At 46.1% G+C, this 23,786-nt stretch overlaps 1 protein-coding gene across 1 annotated transcript in view; it reads right to left on the bottom strand.

The window, feature by feature from the left end:
- The window catches only part of PPM1H (protein phosphatase, Mg2+/Mn2+ dependent 1H), a 234,592-nt gene that overhangs the window by 114,460 nt on the left and 96,346 nt on the right, over positions 1-23,786 (bottom strand). Inside the window, exon 3 of the mRNA XM_087814570.1 lies at positions 6,927-7,268. Coding sequence (XP_087670696.1) covers positions 6,927-7,268 — 342 coding nt within the window. The remainder of the gene's footprint in view (positions 1-6,926; positions 7,269-23,786) is intronic.

Below are 23,786 nucleotides of genomic sequence, written 5' to 3'. Positions count from 1 at the left end.
GAACCCACACTTCAGTTAAAATGAAGTCACATGACCAGAAAGAACGAATGGTTCTCAGAACCCACACGGGGGGGGGGGGGCAGGGTGAAGAGCGGAGGAGGCATGGACATGGACAGCAGCCGAGGGCTGTCGCAAAAAAGTGGGCGAGGGGAGAAAGCAAGCATCGAGCCCACAGACGTTTTGTCTGTTTAACTTCCAAACTCCGCATAAACCAGATCCATAACCCTATCCACAAAGGAGTTTGTGGGTGGATTCATTCATTCTTTCACATTTAAATAAATACTGTAAAGTTGATACTATAATAGATACACATTTCATCAAATTAACATATAAATTGGTATGTGAAGTCCACACCCAATTATTACTGTTTTTTATATGTTGGAAGGAGCCGCTCTAGCTACAGAAACTACCCTTTCACATCCAGAATCAATATTTGTTTAAATACCTCAAGTCTGGATGAAAGGCAATTTTTATTAAAAATCCCCAAGCACCCACTGCTTGCATGCCGTACGTGGACTGGAGCAGGGATGGTTCCAGACAGACTTAAATCGCGGGTGCGACCCAAAGTGGGGGAAATGCTCTGGCACGCAGAGTCCACGGCGAGACATCCGCTGGGACTCAAGTTTATCCTGTATCGTACGTGCATTATCATGGTTTACATCACGAGAAAATATGATTATAAAATTATGTAATCCTCCTTAAAATATCGAGGAAGAGTGCTCAGCACTAAGATTTTCTGCTACGGTGGAGCTCACATTTGCCGTAATTTTTTGGGAAACATTCCAGTTAGCTTGCCCAGTTACCCCTTGCTATCACATTAATAGCGATTCAATAGTTTTTTCTAATTAATCTCATCTTTTTTTTCATCTTTTCCTGTGTTTCAACTACTTTCTCTCTAGCTCCCCCAGCATAAGGAATGCTAAACTTGGCAGCACTTTCACATACATAATGGACCAAAGTCTAGCCGTGTGTTATCCAAGAAACTTTGCTATGTTCGTGCTTTCCACCCCCACCTCCATTTGTGTGGTAACATACATGTGAGCAAGTGCACACACACACCCACACACATGCTTTAACTACATGTCTGCTCTCTGGAATCACAGTGACAAGGATTTGAAAGCTGTGTTTCCACAGACTTCGTCACCCTGAAGGATTCACTGACATTAAAATACACTCTTCTATTTCTCCTAAAACCGGGTGTAACTAGAACATATTCTAAAAATAATTGCTTCCCTCTCCCCTCCCTAGAAGCTAAAATAGCACATTTATTTTTTTCCTACACCACCTACTCCTCTTTGAAAGATGTTTCACAAAATCTTAGTACTGAAAGGAACATTAAAGGACCATCTGGAGGGTTCTTTTACTACCAGATCTAACACGATAAATGAAGTCAATAAAGACATATTTACCATTAATCAACTACCTATTCTCTTCAAACTCTCAACTTTTCCATTTAGTTTAAGTTTCTCACACTCTAGGTAAAACAGACCAAAAAAATGTATAGTTTTTTTTTTTTAAACCCTCAGGTGTTTGTTTGTTTGTTTTTAAATCAATGCAATCATGGGAAAAACTGCCCACTATTTTGAGTTAAACAAGGACCAATTTGGAATAGTTCCTCACTTTAGCTAAAACTATTTGGCTAAACTATTTTAGCTAAAATCAAAAAACCTCAAGACATAAGTCTAGCAAAACCAGCAAAAAACATGCTCATATTATCATTCCTTTTGAAATATGGTCTAAAAGGATCAACTTAAATGACTCAAGAGATTCATCTAATGAGATAATTGATTTATCTGCTCAACGAGAATCCTGCAGGCCTCTCAAGGCTACTTTCTACTTAGCAGGGCTGATTTATCCTGTGTTATGTCTGCCTAAATACTACATTTAACCTAGGTTTATCTCTAAATCAAAGAATGAACCCAATTTAAGACTGGGGCTTTTATTTTGCTCCTTTTTGTTGCAAGAAAGAGTGGGAACAATGAAGGGAAAAAGAGATGTGTGTCACATGAGACTAATGCGGCAGGAAAGAATTGCAAGACAGCAAATATACTGCTCGAGATGGTTGTAATTTGGTTTGAAAGTCCCAGAGATGATGCAACCCCCGGATCGTTCTTTGTTTCCGACCAATGTCAGGTTGCAAAAAGAAAGCAACATCAGGCAGCACAAGGGAGCAAGTGTTGGGTAGTTTCAATAGGACTTGGCAGCTCCCCCTAAGTCGGTTAAAACATAGTTCTGAACACATTGCTAATAGTGTCAGTCACAAATAATAAGATTCTGCATGGTTTTAGTATCTGAGTCTGATTTCGGTTTATTCTTAGAACAGGGCAATCTGTCAGCCAGGCAACCGGGAAGGAAAAACCCAGTGCTGCCTGATATTGCCACCTGCTGGTTCCTAGTGGAACCACACGCTCATTCCCTCGCAGGAACTTCTGATGCACCAGAAACAAAGGCGAAACAAAACTCTAGCTTAGGTACAGGCAGACACGCAGGTCCACAGCTCAACCATAACATGCTAATTTTTAAAACATAAGGACATCTAAACTATAAATAAGCTTTGCATTCATTCTCCTCTTTTCCACCACAGTGTCGCCATATGGTTTTACCAACAAAGCCAAGCTGAGTGGTATTTCCAATCATTTACTCAGTAACAGGTTTTACAAGTTAAAATGTTTTCATTTTTCTCCCTCATAACAACCAAATTTCTAGAACATCCTTCACTGTGGTGAGGAATCTATACCAGTACTGAAAAGGAAATAAGACAGAATTTTAAGATTCTCCTGCCTGTGTCTAGAACTCAAATCCTGGAGGTGGCAGGCTGACATGGTTCTGATTCCTCCAAGGGCAAAGGTCTCCTGCAACTGTACCAACAATGGAAGCAACTTCCATTGAGCATCTGAAATGCTGATTATTCTACCCTGTTTCTGTAGGGTGGGGAAGTAGGGAGGACCCTTGACATCAGGCCTGACAAGTCATTTGTTTCATTCACATCTATCATCTTGGGCCAAGCAACCACCTAAACACAGTAAGTGACAAAACTCAGCTGCTAAAGTCGGCACTGTTACAGAGCATTGACGGGAAGCAGAACCGAAGTAAGCCAAAGGCTTCTGAAAATCCGGAAGCCACGGTTCCCTTTTCACAAGAGGAACTGGCTATACAGCTTTGTCACTATGAATGAAGATCCAAGACAAGATACAATAAGGCGGTCACAGGGCACACCTGCCTCCGCCAGCACTCACAGTAAGTATCAGAGGCCAGTGGTCAGAGGCCACCTTCACTGCAAGCCACGTGCGGTGCCAGGCAACCCGAAGACAGAAAAGGAAAGGAGAAGCAGTGCCCTCAAAGAAGTTTCCAGTATTTGATGAAACTGTTCAAAGCATTTTGCCCCACTTCTGTGAGTCCATGTTTTTGACTAGTGCCTACTTTTCCCTGGAAATAAGTACTATTTATTCTGGCTTGATGTTTCTGAATCTTTTAAACCGACTGTCCCTATAGGTATTAACATGCCACAGTCCTACTTAATGTTACTTAGAACATCAAAATAAATGAGATACTGTACATCTCTAGATTCGTACAATGAGTGACCACAAATGTTCCTAAATGTAAAAATCTAATCCTTTATTTCTAGACCCCCATGGTATCTAGAAGAATGTAGTTACAAAATGTTAGCTCAATCTATACTAGTGACTGGGGTTGGGGGGAAAGGAAGGGAAGAGAGAGGGGGAGGGAGATGGGGGAAGGGAGAGAGGAAGGGAGGGGAAGGGAGATGGAGGGGGAAGGGAGGGAGGGAGATGGGGGGAGAAAGAGAGAGGGAGGGAGGGAGGGAGGGAGGGAGGGAGGGAGGGAGGGAGGGAGGGAGGGAGGGAAGGAGAGAGAAACTATGGAAATATCAGTGAGGCAACTCTGAGGCTTAGGTGTTGGGCTTGGGAAATTTTTAGGGATTAAAAGTGTGAGAAAGCAAGAACGTCACAAAGCGGAAATGACTAGATCTTATTTAATACTGAGTTTTCCTACTACAGAGGATCAGAATGGCACACAACCTGCAAGACCTAGAGAACACCTAGAAACAGGAAAGCCAGAAAGCAGCTGGTTATTGTGAGGAAGAAAGGCAGGAGTGGCCGGGAAATTCCAATCCTGCCGTCTCTGAAAGGCCTTTCAGAACTGCCAAGATCAGGCCAGCAGATAAGGAAATCATAGTGGGCACTCAAAAAAAACCGAAGTTTACCTTGAAACAATGACTCTCAAAGATCTATTGAGAGGGACAGAAAAGAAAAAGTATTTCATATGAGTAGGCGATGGCCTCCCAGGCCATGACATGGCGGGTACACTGTGTCATTTCTGAGTCAGGGCTCTGACGCTCACCCCAAGCGATGAAACGGCTAAGTCATGCACTGTTTCTGACGCTGGGGTAAATTTTTTCTGAAGTCCCTGATGATGCAAACCAAAAATAAGAGCATGTCTCTGTAATTAGTGTAAACATAAGACAGCATCCAAACAAGGACAGCTGAGTAAAAGGGGACAGTACTAACGATTGCTCACGGCAGGAGGTCGGGCCACCCCACTAAGCACCACGAAAACCAAAGAATAATGAGCATCTCACTTAATAAGGCCACACGTGGTGCAAAGTGCAGGTGGGCCTCTAGCACGTGGTGGGCTAGAGAGACAGCCCGGGAAAATCCAAAGTGTGAAGAGGCGTCGCGGGATGGGATGGCCTGGAGAACAAGAGATAGCCTTAAAGCCATGAAGTCATAATACGCAGGGCACACCAGGTCCTCCAAAGGTGGGCTCTAAACTGCCTCTCCAGCTCACCTTCTATCATTCCTACCTTTGAAATCTGTCTTCTAGCCACGGTGGATGTCAGTGTGTTGCCTGTGGCTCATCTGAGTTCTCTCTCTGATGTTCTTCACGCAAATGGTTTCCTCTGCTCAGAACACTCTCAGCCTCTCAGGTTTTGTCTGCCTAACCCCCCCCCCCCCCCCCCCCCCGCAAGCATCACTTCTCCAGGGAACCCTTTGCTTGATTTCATCAGACTCCTACCTCACCTGGCATCTCTCCTCTCAAGGTCCTTCAGGTCTATATCTTGCGTGTTTAATACCTGGCTTTGCCCAATTTATCTAATGCTCTTTTCCTAATTAGGCCTGGCACATAGTTCTCAACAAATACAGGGATGGGCAAAAGTATGTTTACAGTTCTTCATATGGAAAATAATACAATAAGTAATAAGTAATTAAGTTTCCAAGAAAATTTTCAGGTAATGAACTGCCTAGCTAAAAGCTGAAAAAATATAAAAGACAAGAATAAGGCTGTTTACGAAGTATTTTTCCGAATGGGCCTCTCATTTCAAGTAGAGTTGTTGCTGGTAACCCTGAGCCAGTAACGGGAAGAAAAGGCCTGAGACCCTGTAGAGGCCTGACTCGCAGTGACATTGGCCTCTGGTGAATAAAACTGAGAATCCAGGAGTTCCAAGTAAAAGAAAAAAAAAGGTCAAGGCAAAAGCAATTACAGACTGAAAAACCCAAAGTTTCTTCTGTTTTACACTTTTCTCCCAATAGGGCTCTAAGCTCATTGTCAAATTTTACCTCAATTAAATACTAGCATTCTGAACACTTAATCAGACCAGAGCTTCATGACGGCTGGCTGGAGAGTGAGAGCTGACAGATACTGAGCCTCAGGAGGAGTCTATTTTACTACCTTGATTCCTTTTGCCCTAAGTAATCTTTTCCAGGCTCTGATGGTTTTCTTGGCATTGAAGACTACCAGACACTACTGAGACAGAGGTGCATTTTAAACCACCTGCTACTGGAAGGGTAAATATTATCTGTGTGACAGGAGGGACACACTGGGACCAAAGAAAAAGGAGTTAGAGTGAGGAAAGGGTGCATGTTTGAGGTGCAAATATATGAACTATTTTTGCCTTCTAAGCAAATTAGATGATGCTGTGTAATACTATTTACTTTCTTCCTGCCATTAGCATATGACCTGAGGTCGGGAGATCCTGAAATGTGCAGGGCGTCTACACGCAATTCTGGGGGGATGTTCCTAGCTGCTCTCGCTTTACTTAAAAGCTTGTTGTCATTTTGAATCTCTAGGTTTTCAGGACATTACCACCCACGCATCCTATTCAAGTTCTTATACTACTTTTCCATATCTCTTCCTCTTTGTCTGCATGCAGGTTGCTGCTGGCTCAGGAGAGAAAACCTTTGGAACCCAAATCACTGCCTGCGTGGAAAGTGATCTGAGAGGGAAGGGGGTAGGGAACGGAGCGGGGCCACCTTGTATGTGCATGCCACCAGGCGCAGGGACAGCAGGGCCCCGGAGCAGCTGCGCGTGCCTGAGTGTGCTCCAGGGGTGAGGCTGGTGGGGAGCAGGCTGAATCAGCTGACCAGGCTCGCTCAGACTTAAATGCACAAGCAAGTCCATGTTCCCCAAGCAAAACAAATGATTCCTGGACCTCGCCCATGCTTTTGTAAAGCAATGAGAGAGCCACATCGCCAATCACCATAAACTAGCTGTTCTCAGATCAGAGCTGTATAAATGGGGTCCTTCTGAGCACTTGACTAAAAGCTGTGTTTCCCCAAACACCTGGAACCCATCCGCATGTACAGAACAGATGGCAGCCATGCTCATTTCCATTAAGTGGAATTGTACCAGCTGGCACCAATCTGAGCCTGCCCCAAAGAAGCAATAACCCGTGCATTTATTTAATAAGCCTACTGCCTCACGCACCCTCTCTCGCTTTCATCTTCTTTTTCCATTTTGGCCAGCACGCGCTGCCAGGAACTCTATCTGGCTGCCAAGCCTACTACTGAGAACGGAAGCCCTGTTGTAAAAGGGAGACGTCGCGGAGAGCCCGCAACCAGCGCCCGCGCCCTAGGGGGAGCCTGCAAGCAGCAAGGGTTCGGCCTAGGTGACCCTCCGGCCCCACCTACCATCTCCTTGAAGGCGCTCTCCAGGGCCCCGATGACCAGACACTCGTGCGCAATCTTCTTCTCGGTGAAGAAGCGCGTGGGCGGGGTGCCCGGGGAGCCGGGGGCGCCGCCGCCGCCGCGGAGCGAGGCGGCGCGGGTGAGCGCGCGGCCGCCAGGGGGCGCGTCGGGCTCGTCGCCCAGGCAGGCGGGCGGCAGCGCGGCCGAGTTCCTCAGGATCTCCACCAGCTCGCGCAGCTGCTCCGCCACGTGCCGCTGCAGCAGGCGCGACGCCACCACCGCGGCGCCCGACCCCGCGTGCCCGTCGAACAGCGACCAGTAGTGGCAGGACACGCCCTCCGATTCCTGGTGGGAGAGGGGGACAGGGCGGGTGAGAGCTGCGGTGGCCACAGTGCCCCCCCCCGCCCCCGCCACCTGTCTGTCTGTCTGTCTTTGGCTTGCACATGGTGGGGTCAAAACATGGCAAAGACACTCCGGGGAGGGTCCCCCATCTTTGTCCCTGCTGTTGTCGCCCCCCGGGATGCGGTGTCCCTGCCTCTCCACGTGGGGGAAGGGACCCAAACGACCCCGTGCTCAGTTACTCGCCGGGGGCAAGATCTGCCTAACTCGACGTGTCCGCGCTTGAGGTGCAGCTCCGGACGGACATGTGTGCGTGGAAGTCCAGCTTTAACCCCTAACCCGCACCTGGCCTGTGTGGAGAAAGGCCCTTTCCTGAGGCTCCTCAAGGGGAAATCAATGGGCTCATCCCCCCCCCCCCCCTTAGGGGCCTTCCACGCCCAAATGACGCCCCACCCTCCTGGGTCTACATCCTGAGTGCTCCGGGCCCTCCGCCCGCACGCGCCGCCTAGGCCGGGCTTCACCAGGCGCAGCCAGCTCCAGCCTCCTGTCCCTGCCCCCGCCTCCCGCTTTCCAGCTGTCACCAGCATGTTTCCTGCCCCTACAGCCGCGTGCAGCCAGGTCCCTGGCCTTCCCTGGATTAGTACCTGCCGGCTGATTTCTAGACAATGTCCAGATGAACAGCTTTAGAAACCATGTTTGAATCGCACATGCCTTAAATCTTAGCTATGGAAGCAAAAGGAGCTCAATTATGATCTACCCGGAGGAGTGAGATATTAAATACTGAGATAAAACAGGTAAGGTGCAGATGACGTCCACCTCTGACTGCTGGGCTTATCTATCCTGAAACAAGAAATACTGGATTCTATTTTTTTAGCTGAAGCCATTAAGTAAGTTTTTGTGGTCCATCTTATTTATTTATTTAAATATATCTTTATTGATTTCAGAGAGAGGAAGGGAGAGGGGGAGAGAGAGAGAGAAACATCAATGATGAAAGAGTCATGGATCGGCTGCAGCCCGCAACCCGGGCATGTGCCCTGACCGGGAATCGAACCCCAATCTCCTGGATCCTAGGTCGATGCTCAACAGCTGAGCCATGCCTGGCTGGGCCATCTTATTTTTTCAACTGAAATATATTTGGCATACAACACTGTGTAAATTTAAGTTGTATAATATGTTGACTTGATATGTTTATATATTATAGTATGATTACCATTATAGCAATAATTAGCACCTCTATCATGTCATGTAATTATTTCTTTTTTGTGGTTAGAATAGTTAAGATCTATAACACAATAATTATAACACAATATTGCTTTTCTATTCACTATATTGTGCATTATCTCACTGCAAGTTTGTCCCCCTAAACAACGTCTCCCCTACCTCCCACCATTTTCGGTCTATCTTAGAATGATGCTGGAAGATAGTGTATAGTTACAGTGACATATGCCATTACTCCATTTGCACCCTTTAAACTTTTTTCACTCAATTATGCACTAGGCACTAAGAGATAAAATAGCAGCAGAGGGGTTTTGTTTGTTTTTTAGTCAACAAATATTTGCTGAGCACTCTCTACATGACAAACACAAAAATAATAAGCAGTGGGGATAAATGACTAGATAAAAAGAGATATCAGATATGGCCTAATATTAATAATCCAGGGGGAGAGACAGACACTGATCAAATAATCACACAAATAAACCTAAGAACATAACTCTGGTGAGGGCTACAGGAAGAGGTTCTTGGCCCTGTGAGGCCAGCCTGCAGAGGGGCTCAGCAGAGAAGGCTCCCTAAAGACATGAGGACCAGGCTGAGGACTGCCTGGAAGGACACAAGATATGGAAAGGAGGGGAGAGAATGCCGGGCAGCAGCAAGAACAGGTAGGTGCAAAGTCCCTGTGGTAGGCAGATGCCTGATGAGTAAGCAGAGACTGAACCATGGCCATGTGGCTCAACAGGGGACAGAGGCAGGAAAGGAGCAGGGTAAGGTCAGACTTGAGAGGGAGGTAGCAGCTGGACGGCTCAGTCCTGCCAGGACATATCACGAATTTTGGCTTTAGCCTAAGAGTAGTAAAAGCCACTGATTGAGGTGGAATGACCAAGTTAATTTATGTTTTTAAAGATTACTCAAAGGATGCTGCGAGGATTAGGAGAAAAGTAAGAATGAAAGTGAGGATGCCATCTGTAAAAGACATTTAACCTAATCCAGGCAGAAAAAACACTTATGAACAACTAAAAGAACCATAAAACAGAGGAACAAGCCCTCTCACTCAGAGAAAAATTAAGTGGAAAGAATGACGACTTAAGGTCTAGAAGAATGGGCTCTAAGCCACCCCTGACACCAGTCCCCTACGTGGGAGGCAGAGAAACTTAGGGAGGCAGTAGGCACAGGCATCAGACCTGGCTCGGTCACTTCAGAGCTGGTGTCCCTGCTGCTTAGTATCTCTGCCACGCTTTCCTAGTAAGTAAAATGCAAGTGGTTATCTTAGGGGAGAGGGAGTACTTGGGAGGGTTAAATGGTAATTTATGCCAAGCCACTAGTTAAGAAATAGGGATACACTCGAGTGTGTGTGTGTGTGTGTGTGTGTGTGTGTGTGTAGCTGCTATCATTACCACAACAATGTGACCTTCAGTAAGTCAAGGGAGGCACAACCCTAGAAGACCCCGATGCTTCTGGTAACTCTGAAAGTTTTGTATTTAAGAAGTATAGCTCGGCGTGGGCTGGCGAGGAAGAAGATGGGCCTTGAAGACTGAACGAGTAGAATCTGGGTGGGCTGAGAGGTGATCCGCTGGCCCAGGAGAGGGCAATGCCCGTAGGCTTACATGATGTGGCTGACTCTGGCAGATGCTGACCTGGTATCCACTCCCCCTTCCGCCTCGCTACTGACTCTGTTTGGGACTGCAGTGTATCCACTGATGACTCCCCTGCGGCTGTGTGGTCATATGACCCCGTACAGTCCAGTGAGCTGCAAGTGGAAGTCTCCTGGGTGCAACTTCCAGAAAAGCTACCGACTTCCTGATAAAAAGGACAGCTCAGCTGGCCAGGTGCTTTGCCTTTCACCCTCCCCCCTTTCTTTCCGCCTGGGTCACAGAAGCAACACCTGAAGGCGGAGTAACCAACCCTCTTGCAAAAAAGGCTGAAACTGTAACTCAGTGTGGTAGGGTAGAGAGTCAGGAGCCTGGCCCTTGATGTGTGGCTCGGGAGGCCACACAGGCCCTGGACAGCTTACCTCTGGGCGTCCTGTCATGAGGGCTTCATGACATTTTGAAAAGACTCTGTTGTTAGATTCTGTAGCAAGAGCTGGAGACACGGAAAAGAAAGGATGCGCATGTTTACACAGCGTCCCGGGATGTGCGGCATGCGGGGCAGGGGGAAGCGTGTAAGGTAAGTAGGCACAAGCACAGAACACACCGAGAAGGTGGCACCAGTAGGCAGATTAAAACCGACTCCCCAGGCATCCTTGGCTAGGATTCAGGGAGTATGCGAATCTGCTTTATTTTCACAAACTTATGAAATTCAGCGCTTCCTCCTATTATGATTGTAAGGGAACACAGCACAACAGTATCAGCAATAACTGACTTGGTCGCCAACAGAAATAAGGCACTGTCATTCCACACACCTCGATTCACTGTTTATGCTCATTGCTGCCTGCAACGGTGGCAGCAGTTATTACAGCCACCTCTGACTCTTGTCATTTGCCACATTAGTAAAGTACACGTCATATTACATCCTCACGACCAAGGAAAATGGCAAAAGGAAGGAAATTCTTGCTCATGGCATCTAATTCCCCAAAGAGTCCAGGCCTCCTGAGTAAAACCTCCACACACAGTCATTCTGTGACCATTTAAAAGAAAACCCGGCCACTGTCCCTGAGGAGGCTACAGCAGTGGCAGGCGAGGAATGGAGACGAGCAGCTGTCTCGGGGTCCAGGCACAGGGTCTGTTACACCAACGTCGTCATATTTCTAGAGCCATGATTTAAACCAAAGAGGCCCAAACCCATGAAAAATGGGTTACACTGCAATGGAACGCTACTACATTTTTAAAAAGCAACTGATTCTTCTGACAAGTATTCCAAGCATTCCCTTCAACCAGACAGAGAGCTTTGCAGCCACCACACCAACCAGGTGACAACATATCTGGGGAATTTCCATGCTATCAAGAGGAAACCTTGTTGGGAGGTTTCTGAGTGGGGCACAGGGGTCAACGCTCTCCTCTTGAGAACCCCTCCGCACAGCAATGCTATAAACTCTAGCACAGCTCATTTTTTAAATGCAATTAAATTTTCAGCCCAGCCGGCGTGGCTTAGTAATTGAGCGTCGAACTATGAACCAGGAGACTGTAGTTCGACTGCCAGTCAGGGCACATGCCCGGGTTGTGGGCTCAATCCCCAGAAGGGGGCGTGCAGGAGGCAGCCGACTGATGACTCTCATCATTGATGTTTCTGTCTCTCTCCCTCTCTCTCCCTCTCTGAAATCAATGAAAACACATTTAAAGAAATTTTTTTTCACAGCTAAAACCTGTAAGACAATTTTGCCACAGAGAAGTTTGTTGCTTACTGAATAATCTAGCATTGGTTGATGTGGGGGCCAAGCCCAGACCAATGAAGCATCTCTGAAGGTGGGGTCCCAGCCTTGATCCTTTTAAAAGCCTCCCCACCCGAGGACTGTCATGAGCAGCCAAAGTTGAGAACCCCTTGTCTCATGGAAAGGGGGCTGCTAATGAGTCAGGAGACCCATATTTTAGCCCCAAATCAGCCCTCGGTCCACTGTGTGACCCTGGATAAGTCACTTATATCTCCCTGAACTGACCAGACGAGTGGTGGTCAAATTGTGTTCCTGGTTCTGATGTGCACCTTAGGAAAGGGGAGGGGAAGTGGGTGTTTCAGTGGTGAGTTCCTCTGACAATTTCAACCAGAGCAGCACCGTTTTATGAGTTATACACATTAGGGTTTTGAGAACTATTTTGGATAAAAGGATACAAGTATTTTAAAAAAAAATTCAAAGCCCTTGGACTAGATAAAACCAAGCCCAGCAAGAGATTTCAAAGTTTTCAGTGTCCTCCCTTGGCAGGGAACTCAAAGTGAGTGATACACTACTTGGGGAAATAGAACCACAAAGTGGGCTCTCACTGCATGTTTTGATTCCGGGCCAGCTATTAAAGTGAAAGACACCACAGTCACAGAAACACCCAGAGCTGGGTCTACGGCACCCTTCCCATCATTTAGCAAACCTTTCACAGCAGGCAATACTCTAAATGCTTCACACACATCAGCTCAATAAGCCTTCCTCCAAGCCTGTGAATGACCACTGTATGAGGAATGGTCATTACCCCCATTTTATAGAGGAGAAAACGAGGGACAGAGAGTGCAACTGCTCAAGGTGACCCCCTAAGTGATGCAGCTGGGAACAGAGTCCCTGCCCTGAGCCATCAACCCCTGGGCTAACCTGAACACCCTGCCCCACACTCCATGGCCCTGGAGGGAAAGCTCGTCCCACCATACACCTGGCACTCAAATCCACTTCTCCACTCTGCAACCTGGGTAATTTTTTTTTTCCTAAAACTTAAAATCTGATCATATTTCTTTTAGCAACAGGGGCTGGCTCCAGACTCTGAGCCCCAGTTTGCAATCTCTGATCTAGTCTCTTGTTCTTACTCCAAATCCCACCCACACCGAACTATGGCACTTGCAGCTCATCACAAATCACTGTCCCCACCCTCTTTGCTTGACCCCCACCTGTCTCAGTTTCATCTTAAATATCACCTCCTCCTGGAAACTCCTACTGTACCCTGAGCACAGCCCTATTGCAGAATTCATCATACTGTATGTGACTGGTCACCTGCTTGGGCAATGACGGACCGAAAGAAAGGATATTCTGGAAAAAGGGAACAACTAATAGGCAATGCAGGTGAAAAACGGGCTAGGGACCCATGTGGACAGTGGCCGATCAAGGCTGGCTTTGAGGGCTAGGTCAAGGGGGTGAGATTCTGGAGTCTGGCAGGGCACACCGAGGAGGCGCGATCAGCTGCCTCGGGGCGCTGGGAACGGGAGATGCCTTGGCATCAGAAGCGATAGCCTTCGGCATCCTGCAGGTGTCCTGTGAGAAGGAAGCAGGAGGACGTAAGAGGCTCACAAGGGGCTGGTCCGAGGCAAAGACGGCTTGGGTCAGGGCAGTATCAGTGGCCCTGGAGAGGAGGCTAATCACTTCCCCAGACATTTCAAAGAACATGGAGTGGGTTATATGGTGCTTGAAAGGGACCAAGATATTAACAGAGAATAAAAATCTACTTGTGGCCGGGCTGGGCGTGGCTCAGCGGCTGAGCGTCGACCTATGATCCCAGGAGATCGCGGTTCGATTCCTGGTCAGGTTGTGGGCTCGATCGCCAGAAGGGGGGCGTGCAGGAGGCAGCCGATCGATGACTCTTTCATCTCTCTCTCCCTCTCCTTTCCTCCCCCTCTCTCTCCCTCTATCCCTTCCTCTCTCTGAAGACACATTTAAAAAACCAAATCTACTTGTGAAAGTGTCGTGCTCAAACAGGATGTACCACACATTTTCAACTCTGCCAAAGGGGGTGCTCACCTTTCCCTACTGTGCAGCTCCTGTCACTTCTATTCTTAAATTACTTTCCGATGGAAAAATCTAAGTTCAAAGGACATTTATTGAGTACCTACTGTGTTTAATCCTCACACCACCACCATAAAGTGGGTGTCATTATCCCATTTTACCAATGGTTTAGCTACAGCACAGTCAAGTAACTTCGCGTATGTGGTGATACCAAGGTTAGTTAGAACCCAGTTCCTCAGATTCCAGGTTAAGGGACTTTCCAGTTTCCCAATACACACAAATTCGAGGAATGAATTTCCCTGGTTTCTGTTTACTCTGTAGCCTTTAGTACTTCTGCACTATTTTACTTTGTTGCTTACTAGTAATTGCATATATGTTATGGGCCATGAACTGATTACTAAATGTTCTCAGCAGGGGTCCCGGATTAGTCTCTGGTAGAATCGGAAAGCGTTGCTGGGTCACCAGCCCAGGATGCAAAGTTGTAAGCCTGAAAAATCACTCCCTTTAAATTCAGAGTCACATACTCTTGACACAATGAATTTTAAAGTTACTAATATTATATTTTAACAACCATTTACCTTGTTTTTGCTTCAGATAAGCATGAACTAAAAGTGCACTCTAGCCCGGCCGGGCGTGGCTCAGCAGTTGAGTGTCCACCTAGGATCCAGGCGATTGGGGTTTGATTCCCAGTCAGGGCACATGCCCGGGTTGTGGGCTCAATCCCAGTCGGGGGCGTGCAGGAGGCAACCCATCAATGACTCTCTCATCATTGATGTTTCTCTCTCTCTCTCCTTTCCTCTCTCTGAAATCAATAAAGATATATTTTTTTTAAAAAGTGCACTCTTCTTAAAGCAAAACATAATCGAGCCCTTTCCTGACTTGCCACATAATTAAATTTGGCAGCCATCACTTATGCCTTACAAAAGAATGACTCTGGAGCAGTTTCCCAGTTGCATTTTAAATTATTTCATTATAAACATATAGTCTTATATGTAATTTACAACACATACATGCATTCCCACCCCTTTTCAGGAACACACCTGCAGCCAAATAAAGGAAGATTACAGAAGGTGACAAATTGGGGGTTCAAGTTCACAGTTTCTCTTAGGATTTCTCTACAGTAGGCTCAATGTTACAGCCTCCTTTCTCAAAGGTTCTAGAAACTGCTTTTGAACGATATTCTTATTTTCTTTTTCCTATTTTCATGAGTATCTATAGTGCCAGAACTTGAATTTATGAGCTGTAACTGGGCAGAGCTTCTTAAGTATTTCAAATAAAAATTCATCCACTGTCTCAGTCAGGAGCTGAAATAAGTCCTGCCATAAGCAGCGTGTGTCCATTTAGTCTCAGGTGCAGTTACTGCACAGCTAATCAAGTATGTCCAAAATCAGCAGCCTACACTTCAGCCCTGCCGAAACAGGAGTCACATCAACCCTGGGGGGCCCACAGGGAAAACCACCCACGAGCCATCCGGGAGGCAGTGGGTGGCTACAGAGAAAGGGGAATTCTAGACAAAACCGAGATGATTCCTGTGGGGTCCAACAGAGGTGCTGAGACGTAAGGCAGGATACACACAGGAAAGCGAGGAGTGAGGGCCGACACCTCTGTGCCGCTTAAAGAAGCCTCTTGCTCACTGCAGATGGCTGGCTAACAGCCTGCAGGCCGGCAGGCCCCCCCTCCCAGGTGAGGTGACCTTGCGCCACAACCACCACAACAACGCATTGAAGGCTGAGGGGCCTTAGAAACAACAGTCAGCGCCTAGGAGGAAAATTAGAAAGACTTTCCCGAGTTTTCACCTAAAGCTGAAGAAATTCAGCTCTTCTAGTATTTCCCCTTCACACGGACTCTGGCGCCCTCAGGTGGTGGGTTTGTTGGCCGTCTCTGTGGACCACGGATACTCTCAAAACCATTAGCTTTAGCATATTACTACCCACGGCCGGGGACCTGTGCCCCCAACTACGTGGTCTTTTCCATTATATTACTAAGTTTTCAACTAAATTTATATTACTAAATTATCCCTTACAAAGTAGAAAACAGGTTTTCAAAAAATTCCTGCAGAGAAACTGCTGATAGAAAACATGAGCAAATGAACATGTCGCAGCTGGCACTGAACTAACTCCGTCATGCCAGTCTAATCATATCGGACAGTAATAATCCTTCCAGCCAAAAGTATCTGCAATAATAACCCCTCTAGCCAGAAGTATCTGAAATGCTCAAGGACACAGCTGAAATATGGAATCATATTCGCTATTATTAATGATGAACTGTGCCTTGAGATACTAGGTAATGGGAACATGAAGTCCTTGCTTTTAGCAAGACAGCAAGTGAGTCACTGTGTGAAAAACCCTTAGACCAATGCCTGGCATATAATAAACACCACATAACTGTTATTATTTTAAAATATTGCCTTTAGTTTTACATTTATAAAAATATGTATTTTTGTAACTATTAACTATATACTATATGGATATACAACAGTATGGTAATATATCAACAAATGAAAAAATATACTGGGGGTACCTATTCAAAACCATTGTCTCTGAGTGATGGTCTGGAGATGGCTACTTTAGAAGTAGCTGTCCTGTGGGAAAAAGTGGTGTCCTCCCCCTGGCTGCCTGCCCTGAAGACACAAGTCCTCGGCTCGTTTGACACTCATCCTCCCTTCCTTACCCCAAGCAGCCGGGGATTTGGATAACCTGAGGAGGGGCCCTATCTATCAATGACACATGTGGAAATCCCACTGTGAGTTAAACCCCACGGCTGATTTCACAGAAGGCGAGTCTGAGCATGGGATGCACTCACCTGCCTCCTTTCTCACTGCCAGACAGAAGGGATCCCTTCTTTCCCGTTGCTCCTTATGGCCCCGGGGAAACACAGATGTGACCTCGTCTCCCGAGTCCCCACTATAAGCTGCTACCATATGGCTTGACTTCCACAAAGTTTCGGGCCAGTTTTGAAGGTATCACAGCGAGGAGAATTCGGAATCTAGAGGAACTGTTCTAGGCATTTCGGCCACAGTGCTCTCGATCTCCGGGTCTTCCCCTGATCTGCGCAGTAACCCAGCGAGGGGGGAATGAATAAGCTGATGACGAAGCTGAGGTGAGGAACATTTGAGCAACTTCGTGAAAGCCCTCCCGAGGACCCATGCTCCACTGCCGTCTACTTGGAATCATGCCCTTCCTGCAGGGTTTGCTGAGGCTTTTTTTTTTTTTTTTTAAACCATGCCTCTCTTTTTGACTAAACTATTCAAATATTTTGCTCATCAGTGGGAAGAACCCTTTATTTCATATACTCAAGTGAGAACGCTGCTCCTTCTTAGGAGCTGACAATATAAAACCCAGATTCCTATGGTTCAGTTCCTCCAACATGATGAGGCAGTAGGATGCAGGGTAAGTTTAGTCTGTTTGGGGTTTGTTTCTAACTGGCAATTTAGACCCATATCTTAAAATATACTAAATATTAATTTTAATTTCTGGGAAAGTTCGCAACAACCAGGCCGGGCATGGCTCAGCGGTTGAGCATCGACCTAGGATCCAGGAGATCCCGGTTTGATTCCGGGTCAGGGCACATGCCCGGGTTGAGGGCTAGGCAGCCGATCAATGACTCTCTCATCATTGATGTTTCTATTTCTCTCTCTCCCCCTCCTTTCCTCTCTCTGAAATCAATAAAGATATGTATAAAATAAATAAATAAATAAATAAATAAATAAATAAATAAATAAATAAATAAATAAACAAATAAAGTTTGCAACAGTTCTGGTTTAGTTGTATTGTGCTTTATTCTAGACCAGTGATTTTCAACCTTTCTCATCTCATGGCACACATAAAATAATTACTAAAATTCTGCGGCACACCAAAAAATATATTTTTTGCTAACATGACCAAAAAATAGGTATAATTTTTATTTATTCACACTAGATGGTTATTGTGTTGGCTGTTGTCATTTTTTTATTTGACAATCGAAGGGAAAAGAGGTCAGTGCCCCCAACTAGACAGTCAGGTATTGCATGTTTTAAACATTCTTGTGGCACACCAGCTGAAAATCACTGTTGTAGACTGATAAATTTGCTCAGGAATGTTCGCAAACTATTACTTTATACCTCAACAACTTCTCCATAAATTAGTTTACAGTAAAATGTAAGTAACATGAAATAATAATGAAATGCAGCTGCAAACTACACTATCAGAATAACAACAGGCACTATTTACTGACACCACACGTCAAGCACTATTCTCAGCACTTTTCCTATTTTTAACTCATTTAATTCTAGCAACCCTATGAGGCAGAAACCATTAGTCCCAATTCACAGATGAGAAAACTGAGCCATGGAGAGATCAAGTAACTTACACAAGGTAACCCAATGTGTCTGGGATGCAAAGTCAAGGCACTCATTATTCAATCAAAAGGCTTTTTCTTTTTGCCGTGATTCTACGCAAACATCGATGCTTTAGCAAGACAAAGTGAACTATAAGGACAAGACGGTGATAAACAATTTCATCTCCGTTCTGCTCTTCGCCTGAGTCAGTAAGAGCTGTTATCCAGTTGCTGAGTTGACAGGGCATCCTACTAAATAACTCCTAAATCAAAAGAGAAATCGTAACGGAGATGAGAAAATATTTAGTATGAAAGGATATTGAACCTTAGAAGTTATCCTTCATTTCAGACTTTTCCAAAGACATTTTCCTGCCACATTTCCCAACTGCTAATGGATAAAGAGGCAGCATGTTACAGGTCAGGCTCTGAGGTCGGAGTGCCCTGGGTTGAGATCAGGCTCCACACCTTCCAGCTCCGTGCCTCCGTTTCCTCATCAGAAAAAATAAAGAAAATAACAGCACATACTTTTGTATGTATCATGAGGTTAAATGAATTAATACTGGCACAGCACTGAGGCCAGTGTCTGGCACACGAATGCTGAGGATTGTGTTTAAAGACAAACAAACACTGGAAGAAAAGAAAACCTCAAGAGCTCACTGCCCCTGGCAATGTTCTTTCACCTAAGCCTGTAGGGAAGTCAGGTTACAAATGAAGCGGGAAGAAAGTTCCATCTCCTTCAGCCTTCACAGCTGCAGCGACGGGAAAATCTACCGTGGAGCCAAGTCTTAGTTGTGTCCTCAGCTACTACAGACATCTTGGTCAAACCTGGTCTTCATAGTAAACAGCCACCGGGGAGGGGACTGTACAGTTACTCTCACTGCCCTGGGCCTGACCATTCCGGGTTGTGAAGTCATCACCCCTTGTAACCACTGGCAGGAGTTGCAGCCCCCGGAGCTCCGGGTTTTGAGAGAAACCACTGCACTCCAGCTTCAAAGAATCTAAGTCCATAAATAGAAAGGTTATGTTCTTTGGACATGCCCAGAACAAAGACCTTAATTAAGAGGGGAAATTTGGAGCAATAAACACAATGAGAGAAATAAAAGGCAGCCCCTATTGTGTGTTTTTAATAGCTGACGTCACTGCAGGAAGCAGACTGCCAAAGGAGGGCCAAGTATGCCAGAAGGGTGGCCACTGTGGAAGCAAAGCAACCTTCACTGAATATTCTGGGGGTGAAAATCCTTGCAGGAAACAGGAAAAGAACAGCAAATCTTCACCCCAGAGAGTTGAAATAGCCCCTTCTCATTTCCCTTTGGCTTCTCCCCACCCCAGCTTGATCCTGTCTGCCTTGAATTCCCACAGTGCTGTCCTAGCCTCTGCTGAGAAGGGTAATCGGCTTTCCTCTCCCCTGCTGATGAACTTGGCCACAGTGGGACGCAGCCATCTCCGGTTATTGTAATTAGACACTGAGCTAATAGATACTGAAACCACATACTTTGATGTGTTTTGACTAAATTACGCAACCTGAGGGTGCTCCCAAGGAAATAGACTTGGAATGCATGTGTCCACAAGCCTAGTCTTAAGCCACAAACAATCTGTTCCTAATAGCGGCTGGATGTGGGGGAAAGTGTCCTGGTTATTGCCACAATGCCTATTCTCCCACCCACACATCTTACACAAGGACAGGAACTTTTCTTTTTCAATTACAGTTGACATTCAATATTATATTAGTTTCAGGTGTACAGCATATGGTTAGACATTCATATAACTTACAAAGTGATCTCCACAGATAAGTCTAGTACCCATTTGGCACCATACGTAGTAATTACAATATTATTGACTCTATTCCCTGTGCAGTAACTTACATTCCATGACCATTTTGTAACTGCCAATTTGTACTTCTTAATCCCTTGACCCAGCCTCCCAAACCCACTCCCACTTGACAGCCACCAGTTTGTTCTCTGTAGCTATGAGTTTGTTTGATTACTTGTTTACTTTGGTTTTTAGATTCCACATATATAAGTGAAATCATATGGTATTTGTCTTTCTCTGTCTGACTTATTTCACTTAGCATATTACCCTCTAGGGCCATCCCTGTTGCTACAAATGGGTAAGATTTCGTTCTTTTTAATGGCCAATACTCCATTGTATATATATATAACACCACTTTTTACCCAATCATCTATTGACAACTGAGGCTGCTTCCATATCTTGGTTAATATATATGAAATGCCTTTTTTTGTCTCTTGGTATAACCTTTGTTTTAAAGTCTATTTTGTCTGAAATAAGTATTGCTACCCCAGCTTTTAAAAAATCCATTTACATTTAAAGTAATTATCAATAGCTATGTAGTTATTGCCATTTAATTATTCATATTGTTGATTCCCCCCTCCTCCTTTCTTCCTAGCATTTCTAATATTAGTTTGGTGGTGATGAACTCCTCTAGCCTTTTCTTGTCTGGGAAGGACAGGAACTTCTTAACACTAGGTTTGTAAGATGCCCTCAAGAGTGAACTCATCTGGTGTCCTCCTCTTTATCTCATTTCTAGAACGAGGTACTTGAGAACTGAAAAGCAAAGTTCTCAGAAAAGCTATGTTTTCACTTGCGGCTGGCAATCAGCGTGATAGACTCCTTAAAACCCTCTCAAACCAAAGGAAAGAAAACCCAGTAATGGTGATCTGTTCCCACAGATCTTGGGAGGAAGGCAGGCAGGAGGCTGGTAAGGAAAAGGTGCTGCCCAGCAAGGTTACAGCATCTTTCCTGAGGGACAAACCTTATGGGGGAGCCTTTTGGGAATATTAGCATTTTTAGATTCTCTTCTTTCCTAGGCACCCACCCTATGTCCCCAAACAAATAATCAGAGGCATGGAAATGTCAAGAGGCTTGCCCTTTGCCCCTGAGGGTCTATGTCCAACCTGCCTGGCTGTGGGCTTACGGTTCTTCACACACAAACCGCCCGACGTGATCCCGGCGCAGGGAGAGCCCCAGCCCTGACTTACCACAGAAAACATCCTTCTTTCCTTCAGGTCCACGTCAGAGATTTCAAAACTTCTTTCCTATTACTCGAAAGAGAGCTGTTTGTTTATTTCTCTAATTATCTCACTAATCTCTAAATTAAAAAGAAGAAACTGAATCCATTTCTGAGTATTTTGTAAGGGAGAGTACAATTCAACCACGTCCCCCTGCGTTTCTCCCGGCGAAAATGCGACAGTGCAGAGCACTTTGAAACAATTTTACTTGTACCCCTTTTAAGTTTTATGACATCTTTCGAACACGGCTCCTTTCATTCCTGACATCTTCTTTATATGTAGATGGAACCTGAAATTATTCTGTGTTTTCTTTCTTTCTAAGTCCAGTGCTGCCATTAAGAGCTCAGCCAAACACAGGGAAACAAGCTCCTTTGGTAAATGCCTCATGGAAGCCAGGCGAGGTACAATACAGTGTATATTATTTTACCCACCAAGTTTTTTGTTTTAAGTTTTGTTTTCACACAGGAAGGTTAATGTGACTCCTTTGGCTAACAGATTTCTCTATGAATTGGCATAAGAGATGGTTTAAAGTTGTCTTAAAATCTCTACACCAATTAGTATCTGCAGTAAGAAAAACACCATGTAATTTTTAGGCTTTCTTCAATATCCACTAAGGTGATACTGTACGTGAAAGAAGTCTGCGCAAATGTTTATTTTAACTTGACTAAGTTTACTGCGGATGAAGAGTCGAGAGAGGAGAGAGGAATGAATCACATACTGTGGGGGGAGCCCCTGCATCTTCCTCTCGCATGCTTCATGCCTGTCTGCAAATGAGGCAACGGTGCCTTTACTCACCCCGTGGTCCCGTTTCTTGCTCACAGTCCCTGCCCACTTTCATCATCCTTATTGTTCTGACCTCTCTACGGCCCAGGCACAGTTACTTCGCCCCCTCCTTGCAGCTCCCCTCTCTGCTTGGAACTGCTTTGGACTTGCGGCTCCTAAAATCGAAGCCTCCCCAGACTTGTTCCTGAGCTCCACACCGGTATTCCTACCTTCCTACAAAACACCTCCCTCCACCTGGAAGTTCGAATATTCAAAACTCAAGTCATTCCTCCCCACCCCCTCGCCTCTACACCTGTGCCGGCTCCCGGGGTCCCACTTCCAAGGACCAGCACCCAGCTGAGGTCACTAGGTCACCTCAACTGTCTCTCTCACATCATCTCTTCTGAGCCTTCCTTTGCTCTAATCACTGCCTTCTTCCCAGCTTTCATCATTTCTCACCCAGGTTTCTGTTTGAGCCACACTCCCAGGCGTCCCAGCCTCTAGTGTGCGCCCCTCGCGTCCCCAGCGAGCTTCCCCACTGCCATCACCGCCTTGCCCACTACGCTCTCATCTAAAGTCACTGGGCTGTAAGTCCAGTTTATTAGGGGATTAAAGGGCTCTCGTGGTGAAGCCTGCCCTGTTTCTGTCTTACCACGCCCCAAGCGACTGCGCGTGCTCCGGCACACAGCAGACGTGCCTCACAAGCTCTGACACCAGCCTCTTTCCACCCGCGTGTGCCCTGTCAGACACTCCCCTTTCTTTTATTTGCTTGGTTAATTCCTATCAATTTTTCGTGGCAGCTCAAATGTCACTTTCTCCAGGAAGCCTTCCCTAATCCAACCTATTCCCTCTCCTCCGCTGTTCCCCAGGCTGCCAGTGCCCAGTCTGAGTGAGGCTCCCGCACCATCTCGACTCCCCATCTTTCTCCCGAAGCTCGCGCCACTGTGGTGCTGCCGCTTACCGACTCTTTCTACCTCCTCAGCTCAGCTGCAGGAACTGTACTAAGTTCATTTCCTTATCTCCAAGCCCAGCGTGCAGACTCTGTGCTCAATACGTGTCTGTTGAAAGAAGAGATAGACTGCTGGGCGCGGGGAGGGATAGACCCACCTTACCTGTCTCCTGCAGGTGTTTTCTTGCTCGGCGCCCTATGGCACTATCCTTCCTAAGCAGCACGGTGTGAGTAATGGGATGTCTTCTAGATGAGAAAATCACTGGCCTCTTTTAAGCAGTGTATCCAGTGTCCTCTGGTAATAAAATGTTCATTCAGAGTAGAAGCCAAAGTCCTGGTAACGGGCCTCTCAGGTCCTGCCAGACTGCCTCGCTCCACTTTCATTACCTTCCTGACACCTCCTGCAATCCAGGCTTTACTCTCTCTGCTCCAGCCACACGGGCCTCTTGCTGGTGCTTTAAAACGCCAGGCCTGTTCCTCTCTCAGGGTCTTTGCAATGATCTGGAATGTTAGGATGCTCCCTTCCAACTAGCTGCACTTCAGGTCTCTGCCCAAACGTCACCTCCTCAGTGATGCCTTCTTTAACCACCCCTTGCACCTCACACTCCCACTGCTTCCCTGCTTGGTGTTTCTCCATAGAGCTGATCAACGCCACACTACGTATTTTAATTGCTTGTCTCCCACAGTGAATGGAAGCTCCCTGTGAGTAGGGATTTCTGTCTGTTGATTTCCCTGCTGAACCCTCAGCATCTCGTTCCTTGTATTCAAATGCTGTGATTCATCTGGCACGAGAGAGTATACTTTTTCAGGCTTTTAAAAAGCAGGGCAGCCCGGCTAGGCGTGGCTCAACCATTGAGCGTCAGTCTAGGATCTAGGAGATCGCGGTTCAATTCCTGGTCAGGGCACATGCC

This window comes from Miniopterus natalensis, chromosome 2, assembly GCF_054644295.1.
Source record: "Miniopterus natalensis isolate mMinNat1 chromosome 2, mMinNat1.hap1, whole genome shotgun sequence".
Lineage (NCBI taxonomy): Eukaryota > Metazoa > Chordata > Mammalia > Chiroptera > Miniopteridae > Miniopterus > Miniopterus natalensis.
The sequence above is the reverse complement of the archived record's forward strand: the minus strand, read 5'-3'. Positions and strand labels throughout refer to the sequence as shown.